Here is a 10,465-nt window from a genome sequence, read left to right on the forward strand (position 1 = left end):
GGCCTTGAGGCACTGGTGTGGTGTGCCTGGTTGTGGGAAGGGGGTCTGGTCCCTGGCTCCATGCCTCAGGTCAGTGGGCAGGCCCTGAGGTGCTGGCACGGTGTGCCTGGCTGTGGGAGGGGGATCTGGACCCCTTCTCCATGCCTCAAGTCTCCAGGCAGGCCTTGAGGTGCTGGCATGGTGTGCCTGGTTGTGGGAGGCGAGTCCGGTCCCCTTCTCCATGCCTCAGGTCTCTGGGTGGGGCCCTGAGGTGCTGGCATGGTGTGCCTGGTTGTGGGAGGGGTGTCCAGTCCTCTGCTCCATGCCTCAGGCCCCCAGGTGGGGCCCCGAGGCACTGGTGATGTGCCTGGGCTGGAACTAATTTATTGTCCTTTGCTTACTTCTAAAACGAGGGAACTTCCTGTGTGGACTAGTACTTGAGCTGTGTCATTGAGCTAAATTGCTGCTTTGCTGCTGTTTCCTTAGGGAAGGTTTTTTGTGCAGCTCAGGGTTTAAAGGTTGACCTTATAGGTACTTCTGGCTCTCCAGAGACCTGGTGCACCTGGGTTGTGCAGAAACTCTGATCTGGGCCTGAGTTTTTTCATCAAACTGCCCCACATGCAATTCTGCATTCCTCACCAGTCTCCTCTAAGTGGTCCTGTGCTGATTGGGGGGGTGGGTTGGCTGTCCTTGCTGTGTTCCAGTGTTTTCCCGGTGGGCCCATCTCCCCCACCACCCATGCTCCAAACACTTCCCATGGGACGGGCCCTGTGCTGGTCTCTTGCAATGACTCACCGGCCTCTGAATGGCTCCCTTTTTTCAGTTGTGGCTCCTCGCTCCTGCGTGGGTCCACAGGAACCCTATTAGTGATCTTGCTGTCCTGGGGGTTGCCAAGGCCCTCTTCTCCCCTGCCGCCTCCAAGCAACTCCATCTGAAGGGCACAGCTGCAGCTTCTGCTGGCTCCTGCTGCATGTGCTCTGCAGTTCCAGCATTAAGGTGTCCATGGCCCGAAACGCTCACAGCAGTTTTTTCTTTCTCTAATCGTGGCTTCTCCCACCTTCATGAACTCCATAGGTCTCTCCTCTTCTTCCCCTGAGCTCCAGGGGCGCCAGCTTGGCTGTTACATTTTTATAGTTGTAAATTGGTTGATTTGTGGGAGAGAGTGACACTGGGGACTGTCTGTTCCACCATCTTGACTGGAACCTGCAGTCTTTTTTATAACCTAATCTCAGAAGGGACATAATTAGCACTTCTGCCAACTTCTGTTGGTCACAGAGACTCACCCTGGTATAGTGTGGGAGGGGACTGAACGCGAGGCGGGAATCACCCAGAGCCATCTGGGAGGCCGGCCGTCACACCACATTTACCCATCATTGCACACCTTTGCCATGCTTGTTTTACCCTTAGTTCTCTCAATATGCATACTTTTTGTTTTTTTCCTGAATCATTTGAGAGTAAGTTGTGGACATTACACCCCTTTCACTCCTTAATATTTTAGTATAGTATTTCAGCCCTTGAGAACAAGGACTTAACACTTACTTAACCCTTGTACAGTTATAAAATTCAGTGATTTGACATTGACACAATACTGTTACCTAGTGCACGATAATCACATGTAACCGATTGCCCAGCAATCGTGTAATGTGTTATTCTACCACTGCCCTAACATTGGAGCACCGCTGTGGGTAACTCTAAAGTCTGAATTAGCCTACTCTGGAAGCTCAAAGGAGCCCAGCTTTGGAGGTTGGCAGCATTGGGTGGCTTTGGGCAGGTCCTCTGAGCCCTCTGTGCCTGGGTCCTCCTCAGTCAGCTTTGAGAATCAGCTAAGAAGTCGCTGAGTGGTGGGAAGCAGGGCGTGATGAGCACAAACTTAGGCTCCAGTCCCAGCTCTGCCTCTCCTTGTCTGGAGACTCTGGGCCAGTCATTTTAGCTCCTTGGCCTCAGTTTCTCACTTGTGAAGTGGGTCCAGTGTTATCACTGCCCTCAGGGCCATAAAGAGATCACATCAGTTGGTGCAGGTGGCAGCCGTCCATGCTGGGTCAGCATGAGCTGTTACTGGGATGCAGATTCTGTGACAGTGAACGTGAAGGTGCCATCCTAGTTTGGGGGACACAGCTGGTGCTCATTGATTACAAAGTGGTTACGATTCTTGAGGAGAGTTTAAAGGAGCAAGATGCCTGGGCCGAGGCGTGTTTTAGGTGAGGTCACCATGGGGGTGTTGTAGAACTAGCGCCTGGGTCGCGTACACTTGCAGACGCAGCCTTGGCCAGAGTCTAATCTGCGCCCACACGCGCATGCCTGAACCTGCAAGCTCATGTGGTCCCAGGGTATGTCTGCAGTCACAGCCACACAGGCACACAGAGGCAGGGCCCCTGGACACCTAGAAGGAGGTCCGGGACTCAGGTGCCAGTGTCCAGAGTCCCCCACCTTCCATGGCTGTGAGCTCAGGCCTGCCCCTGCCCCCTCGGTTGCCCTTCTTGTCCTTTCTCCCCTGGGCCCCCCAGCACACAGCTGTGGGCAGGCATGCCGGTGTTTGCCTCTACTTAGCCGGACAGGCGGGCAGGGGCTGGCAGTGGAGATGCCGCCGTGCCCTCCCTCTTCCCCTGCTGCTGTGCTCGCTGCTCCCAGGCCCTCCCGCCTTGGCGCTGGGCAGCTGGTGTGCCGCCCCTCCTGCCGCTTCCGCCGCTGCTGCCAATCCCCCCAACCCTGCAGAGCTTGCCTTCATTTGGGCGGGGGGAGGTGGGTTGAGGGACTGGCAAATGGGGCAGAAGAGGGGGATGAGATCAGAGCGCACAGAAATGTAGAGGAGATGGGGTGAGGGGACAGAGGTGGAGGGGGTGAGGTGGGGGAACAGGTGTGGGGATGAGGTAAGACAGGTGGGGGACAGGCAGGGGAACAGGTGGAGGCGATCAGGTGGGGAGGACATATGGAGGAACAGGTGAAGGGGCTGAGGTGGGACAGGTCGGGGGACAGGTGGAGGGGATGAGGTAGGAGGATAGAGGGGTGGGATGAAGGGGGATGTGGGAGGTAGGTGGAGGGGATGTGACGGGAGTTGAGAAGTGAGAGGAGGTGAGAGTAGCCATGGTGGAGTCCTCTCTAGGACAGGGCTTGGGCTAAGAAGGGAATTTTTGGCGGGGGGTGGCCAGGGTCCCAGTTTCTTGGAGCAATGGGAGCCAAGGTTCTGACCCTGCCCCCTCCCCTCTCCCTCCTTCCCCGACCAGATCCCGGCAGCAGCTCCACTGAAGGGCCCAGGCCCCTCCTCATCCCCGTCACTAGCTTACTTGAAAAAGGAAAAACCCTGGAAACATCTCATTTTTGTACTTAACAAATGTGACCTTGTTCCAACCTGGGCAACAGTAAGTACACCTACTAATCCAAAACAGACTGTCGAGGCCACTCAGTTCGTGTAGACTTTTGAGTTATGTGTTAATAAGTTAGTTTTATGGTTTTTAGGATTTGAGACATCAGTTAAAGTGTTGAGGTTGTTTGTAGTTATTGGAGTGTTCTCATTGGGAAAAAAACTAAGATGAGCCTCACTGATGATGGCAAAGGCACCTTTTGTTGTCTGGCGATTTGTAATGGGGCAGCTGCAGTGCCTGCACAGGTTGAACAATTGCGTGCCTCTTTTAGGGAGACAGCCGCTGCAGCTGCCAGCCTACTTCATGTTCGGTTCCATTAATTGCATTTAGTAGCAATGAAGGCATTTTTGGAATACTGTTTTACATTTATAAGAAAAAACACAAAGCATGAGCCGTCATAAAAACATTTTGGAGAATTATAGCTAACATTTTTCTTAGTCAGCAGTGTATTTGAAACATAGTCCTGTAATTCAAGTTCTGATTCTTTCACGTATTGTAAATAAACAAGCTACAATTTGCCAGCATGTTTTCTTCTCTCCCTTTAGAAGCGATGGGTTGCTGTCCTCTCCCAGGACTATCCCAACTCTGCCTGGCATCTTTGTCATCCAGAACCAGCTGGGTGTCCCCCCACCCGCCAGCACCCCAGCCACCACTGCTCCAGGCCCACCCCAGCCCCCTCTGCGCCCTCCATCCCAGCCGCCAGAGGGGTTGCTGCCCCCAGCACCCCACCTCCCTCCGGCCTCCACCTCCTCCGTCGTGGCCTCCTCCTCTGAGACGTCCACCAGGTTGCCAGCCCCTACGCCGTCCGACTTCCAGCTCCAGTTCCCGCCCAGCCAGGGGACCCACAAGTCCCCCACCCCCCCGCCGACCCTCCACCTGGTCCCCGAGCCCACAGCGCCCCCCCCACTGCCTCCTCGGACCTTCCAGATGGTGACCACCCCCTTCCCGGCGCTGCCCCAGCCGAAGGCTCTTCTCGAGAGATTTCACCAGGTAATCGGAGCAGGGACCGGCTGGCTTTCCCCGGTCTCTCCACGAGCCCCTGCCCCCCACCCCCAGTCTGATCGGAGTCCCTCATGTTTATGGCTTTCTGTTCATTCCCAGCCCTGGTGCATCTGGCCGCCCCCACTCCTAGCTTGTGCCCCCTCACCCCTCAACCACCTGTCCCCTCCTCAGGTGCCGTCCGGAATCATTCTCCAGAACAAGGCCGGGGGCGCCCCGGCCACCCCGCAGACCTCCGCCAGCCTGGGGCCCCTCGCCAGCCCCACTGCCTCTGTGCTGGTCAGCGGGCAGGCCCCATCCGGGACGCTCCAGGCCCACCCCAGCCCCCTCTGCGCCCTCCATCCCAGCCGCCAGAGGGGTTGCTGCCCCCAGCACCCCACCTCCCTCCGGCCTCCACCTCCTCCGTCGTGGCCTCCTCCTCTGAGACGTCCACCAGGTTGCCAGCCCCTACGCCGTCCGACTTCCAGCTCCAGTTCCCGCCCAGCCAGGGGACCCACAAGTCCCCCACCCCCCCGCCGACCCTCCACCTGGTCCCCGAGCCCACAGCGCCCCCCCCACTGCCTCCTCGGACCTTCCAGATGGTGACCACCCCCTTCCCGGCGCTGCCCCAGCCGAAGGCTCTTCTCGAGAGATTTCACCAGGTAATCGGAGCAGGGACCGGCTGGCTTTCCCCGGTCTCTCCACGAGCCCCTGCCCCCCACCCCCAGTCTGATCGGAGTCCCTCATGTTTATGGCTTTCTGTTCATTCCCAGCCCTGGTGCATCTGGCCGCCCCCACTCCTAGCTTGTGCCCCCTCACCCCTCAACCACCTGTCCCCTCCTCAGGTGCCGTCCGGAATCATTCTCCAGAACAAGGCCGGGGGCGCCCCGGCCACCCCGCAGACCTCCGCCAGCCTGGGGCCCCTCGCCAGCCCCACTGCCTCTGTGCTGGTCAGCGGGCAGGCCCCATCCGGGACCCCCACCGCCCCCAGCCATCCCCCTGCCCCGGCACCCATGGCCACCACAGGTAGGGGAGAGGTAGCCCATGCAGGAAAGATAAGGGGCCTGGAGGTGGGTGGATGGGGGGCTGAGACAGGGAGGATGGGCTCGAGCAGAGCTCTGGGGTATGTGAGCCCAGAGCATCTCCCAGACCTTCCAGCCCAAGGAAAGGTGGAGGAGGCAGGGCTGGCTTCCCAGATCTGAGGGGGCACTGCAGGACTGATGTGGCTGCTAAGGCCAAAGGACCAGGAGGAGAGTGGTGGGGATACGGGATTGGGGCTTATGTTTGAGGAGGGGGCCTTCAGACCAGTGACCCTGGGCCCTGTCTCCCCCACCCTGGCCCCATCCCCAGGCCTCCCTCCTCTGCTTCCTGCTGAGAGCAAAGCCTTTGCCGGCAACCTCCCGACCCTGAGTGTGGCCAAGGCTGCTTCATCCGGGCCAGGGAAGTCCTCCGGGCTGCAGGTAAGAGGCCCTCAGAGCAGGGGGAGGCAGGACTGGGACGTTGTCAGAGAACTGGGGAACGGGGCCAGCAGGGACAGGGAAAAGGCGAGAAGGATGGGACAGGATGAAACTAGGACCCCTGGACAGAGGCAGCTAAGACACCGGAAACAGCTGGGCAGGGACAGGAAGGGGCAGGGGAGACCCACAGACATGTGGTCAGAGATGGGAGAGGAGCATGGAGATAGTGGGACAGGGACAGGCATCAGGATGACTTGGTGACAGCATGAGAGCCTGAGATGGTTGCTGGGGGTGGGAGCAGGTGACAGACAGGAGGAGGAGGGACAGGGTTGAGACTGTAAGATGGTAAGCTCAGGACAGGAGAGTCAGGGACAGGACGAGACTCTAGACAGACAGGGTGGGTAAGGGTGAGTCCTGGGATGGCTGGGCTGAGAACGGAGGGCAGGAGGCCAGGGGGAGATGGAGGCAGAGACCACCTGTCGGAAATGGGAAGACAAGAGCAGCGGGTTGGAGGGACCAGGACCCGAGTTTGGGAGAGACTCAGACGGAGGTGACAGAAGGAAGGCCAGATTCACCAGGGACTGAGAGGGGACACTGGAGATGAGAGGGGGGTCAGGATGAAGAGATGTCACAAAGCGAGAGGAGCCGTGGTGGGGAGAGAGGGACCCTGCAAGTCAGAGGAGCAGACACTGGACAGTGGTGCTATGTGATGATGGAGAGGGAACCATGAGATCCCAGGAGACAGACAAAGGCCGTGAGACCAGCCCTAGGCAGGGACGGAGGGGACCCGGGTGGAGAGTGCCGAGGGCTTGGGCTTGCTTGTCACTCTCACCTCTACCTTCCCAGCCGTGGTCTGGCCCAGCTCTCCCTCGAAGGTTTAGCTTGATGGATGGGGCACCCCAGCCGTACCATGCTGCCCGCTGCCTCATCTTTGTCCCAGGCTGGAGGGAGAAAGTGGGTTAAGGTGGAGGGAAGCCTTTCCCATGGCAACGCCTCACGGGCCTTCCTCCCCCCCTGTGTCCTTGCAGTATGACAGCAAGTTGAGCAGCCTGAAGAAGCCCCCTCTGCTTCAGCCCAGCAAGGAAGCCTGGTGAGTCCCAGCACCCTATTCTCACGCACCCTTCCCTCCACACCTTTCCAGGGGGTGGGGGTGGGGCGTGGGGACCACCCTGCAGGAGTGGGGGCAGCAGGCCTGAGTCAGTCCCACCTGCCCCTCTTGTTAGCTGTGTGGTTTCCCCCTCTGGAAAGTGAGGTGGTAACAGTGGGGATGACAGGCTGGTGTAGCTGAGGACTCACTGTGGCACCGCAGGGCTGCTTTTGTCTTGGTCATGGCGGTACCCTCAGCATCTGAACCACAGTTGGGCAAGGGCAGGGCTTAATTTCACTGGAGAGGTGGGTGGATGGACAGATGGGTGTTTGAGATGAGCAAGTGCATGTTGGGGCGACCGGATAAATGGACAAACGCATGTTTTGAGGGGCAATAATGAACAGGTGGAGAGAAGGATGCCTGTTGGGTAGGTAGGTGGGTGCTGGACCATGGGTGCTGGGGGGATGCGGGACAGGTGTTTGGGTGGACAGATGTGTGGGAGTCTGGGTGGGTGTGTGGCTGGACGTGTGGACAAATGTGGCTGCGTTCTGGCCTCCCTCCTCTTCTGCCCTCCTTCCACCACGAGTGTTCATTACGTGCTCACTCAGTGCCCACGTAATGCTCAGAGGCCTGTGCTAGATGCTGGGAACACAACAGTAAACAAGACAGTCCCTGCCCCCATTGTGCATGGGAGCTGCTGGTCTTCAGCAAAGGGTGGGGATGGGCTTGTCCGGTGGGAGACACAATAAAGAGACGTACGACTGTAATGTGTGCTGTGGTAGAAGAAGACAGGTGAAACGAGGATCTTACCAACCAACCTACCTCCCTCCCTCCCTCCTGAAGTTTGCTCCTAGGCCAGAGGTTGGTGGAGACACAGTGACCCCAGGTGGAAGGAGACAGAATAGCAAGGAGGATGAACTTCCAGGCATTGGCCTCTGACTCCCCAGTTCTGTCTCTTCCTCCTTTATGTGCCTTGGGGACCAGTGACTTCATTAACTTTACCTCTCTGGGCCTCACATTCCTCTCCTGTAAAATGGCGGTAATGATAGCACCTGCTTCCTTTGGTCATGGCTAGGGATTCAGCAAGACAAAACAACGTGTTTAGAACTTGTTAACATGCTTTCCAAGTATTCCTTTTCCCTTTGTTATTGGGTTCACTTGTGCCTTGGGGCTGAGGGTCCAGGATGGGGTCTCTCTCCTGGCCCTCACTCCTGGCTCTGTGTGTGGTTCTCTCCACCAGCTTCCTGGAGCATTTGCACAAGCATCAGGGCTCCGTCCTGCACCCTGACTACAAGACAGCCTTCCCCTCCTTTGAGGATGCCCTGTATCGCCTCCTGCCCTACCATGTCTACCAGGGTGCCCTCCCCTCCCCCAATGACTACCACAAAGGTGAGGCCTCCCCAGGACTCTCCCTAAAGTGTCCCAAAGGGTCCCCAGCTCAGCCATCAGCCCTCGTAGGGAGCCGGGGGGCAGCAAAGGGTGGAGAGAAGCATGCATGCTTCACTGTGGGAGCACTGTGCCAGGGTGTGCCCAGCCCCCTGTGCCTCTGCAGGTCTGCATGTCCCTAACATCTCTGCCCCTGCATCTCTTCTCTTCTTGCAGTGGACGAGGAATTTGAGACCGTCTCCACGCAGCTGCTGAAACGCACCCAGGCCATGCTCAATAAATATCGTCTCTTGCTCCTGGAGGAGTCCCGGGTAGGGTCAAAGTCTCCTTCCTCCCTACTGGGTTCCTCCCACTGGGACTGCCCTTTCCCATCTAGCCTCCAGAAGGAGGTTGGGAGGGAGGCAGGTGATGAGATCACAAGGGCAATTTGGAATCTGCTTATGTCCGCCTGGGTCGATCTCGCTCTCCTCTCCTTCCTGATCCTTGCTTCTTCACCTGCCCACTTTTTCTCTCCCTGACCCCCACCGCCCCCAGAGGGTGAGCCCCTCAGCGGAGATGGTAATGATCGACCGAATGTTCATTCAGGAGGAGAAGACCACTCTTGCCTTGGATAAACAGCTGGCCAAGGAGAAGCCTGGTAAGAGGAGAGGGGAGGAAGAGGCATCCCCTACTGCACCAGGCAGCAGAATTATATTTATGGCCCCCCCAACCCCCCATTCTGGTGCGTAGCCTTACCTTACTCCACCGCTAGGTGGTGCCCGAGCCCCACCTTCCTGCTATGGCTGGGTCTCCTGACCTCCAACCTCTGAAACTAGAGAGTGCTGCTTGCATCTTCCTTCGTTGCTGTGTGTCCCTTTCACCCCCTGGTGAAGATCCTGGGATGGAGGAAATATTCTGCCACTCGTTGGAGGATACAAAAGCAGGAGAGCAGAGCCAGGACTGGGGCCCTCATCCTAGTCTCCAATCTGCAGGATAGGGTGCAGTCAAATACCAACCACCAGTTTTTCTCCAAATACCCCATTAGCCCTTGCCCACATTCAATTCCAACCAACTCCAGTGCTTCCCTCAAGAAAAAAGTTGTCCCTGCTTTCTGCCCCCAGACCAGTGCCTTCATTCTGCTTTATCCTTGAGCCCTGGAGCTTAATTTTTAAAAAGTAGTTATTGGTACTTGAAGGAGAAATTGGTGCGAGGGGGTGGCCATGGTGAAGGAGGGGTGGGGCCGTTCTTAAGTCTCAGGGTGGGAGAAGTAGGACCCCTTGGAGGTTGGGGGTAGGATTCCAGAGTCAGAACCTCTGGTTCAAATCCCAGCTCTGCCACTTACTGGGTGTGACTTTGGGTGAGCACCTTAACCTCTCTGTACCTCCACTTTCTCATCTGTAAAGCAGGGGTTGTGCCACCAGCGTATGGTCCCTTATCTGAAACCCTTGGGCCTAATATATTCTGGACATTCTTTTGCTTTTAGAAAGGTGATGTTGAAGTAACTAGATAGTGTCTTTCAGTTCACCCCCAGTGGGCTCTGGGGAAGCTCTCTGTGGTCAGATACATAAATATTTCTGCCGTCAGACAGATGGGTATCTGGACTAAATGGGATAAGTCAAAACCATAAATAACCTCATGTCATTTCAGACTAGATTTTGCCGTCAAATGACATACCTCCTACCCCCATTTTGGTTTTTTTAGATTTTTTTTTTTTGGATCAGTGCTGTCCAGTACAACTTTCCGGGAACCAACAGCCAATGTGGCCGTTGAGCATTTGAAATGTGCCAAGTGTGACTAGGGAACTGAACTTTTCGTTTTCCGTTCTTTTAATTCATTTAAGTCTAAACGGCCCCATGTGGTGATGGCCACCGTGTTGGACAGTGTGGTTTCAGAGTTAGGGGAGTCTGAAGGTTGCTGAGGCAGGACCGTGCACGGAGGACCTGATGGATAAGGGCTCAGCCTTGTCCCTAGCAGATTGTGCGCACTCAGGGCCACCTGCCCCTCCCGGTTCTGCTCCCTGGAGACTCAGGCCGTTCCTCACCCCTGTGCGTCGTCTGTGTCCCTCGTTCTGTAGATGAGTATGTGTCCTCCTCCCGGTCTCTCGGCCTCCCAGTCGCAGCCTCCTCTGAAGGCCACCGGCTCGCTGGCCATGGCCCACCGCCATCCTCAGGGCCCGGGGCCTCGGCCCAGCCCCCTCCGCACCTGCCCACCAAGCTCGTGATCCGGCACGGCGGGGCAGG

The 10,465-nt window shown here is 57.2% G+C and overlaps 1 protein-coding gene across 1 annotated transcript in view; it reads left to right on the top strand.

Moving 5' to 3' along the window:
* Window positions 1-4,911: 4,911 nt before the first annotated feature.
* The window catches only part of LOC103610825 (glioma tumor suppressor candidate region gene 1 protein-like), a 9,749-nt gene continuing 4,195 nt past the window's right edge, over window positions 4,912-10,465 (top strand). The window contains exons 1-8 of the mRNA XM_008594912.1: window positions 4,912-4,978; window positions 5,162-5,342; window positions 5,667-5,776; window positions 6,802-6,863; window positions 8,101-8,249; window positions 8,463-8,557; window positions 8,781-8,883; window positions 10,300-10,460. Of these exons, the coding sequence (XP_008593134.1) occupies window positions 4,916-4,978; window positions 5,162-5,342; window positions 5,667-5,776; window positions 6,802-6,863; window positions 8,101-8,249; window positions 8,463-8,557; window positions 8,781-8,883; window positions 10,300-10,460 (924 nt within the window). The 5' untranslated portion in view covers window positions 4,912-4,915. The remainder of the gene's footprint in view (window positions 4,979-5,161; window positions 5,343-5,666; window positions 5,777-6,801; window positions 6,864-8,100; window positions 8,250-8,462; window positions 8,558-8,780; window positions 8,884-10,299; window positions 10,461-10,465) is intronic.

Source organism: Galeopterus variegatus, unplaced genomic scaffold (assembly GCF_000696425.1).
Source record: "Galeopterus variegatus unplaced genomic scaffold, G_variegatus-3.0.2 Scaffold11850, whole genome shotgun sequence".
Classification (NCBI taxonomy): domain Eukaryota; kingdom Metazoa; phylum Chordata; class Mammalia; order Dermoptera; family Cynocephalidae; genus Galeopterus; species Galeopterus variegatus.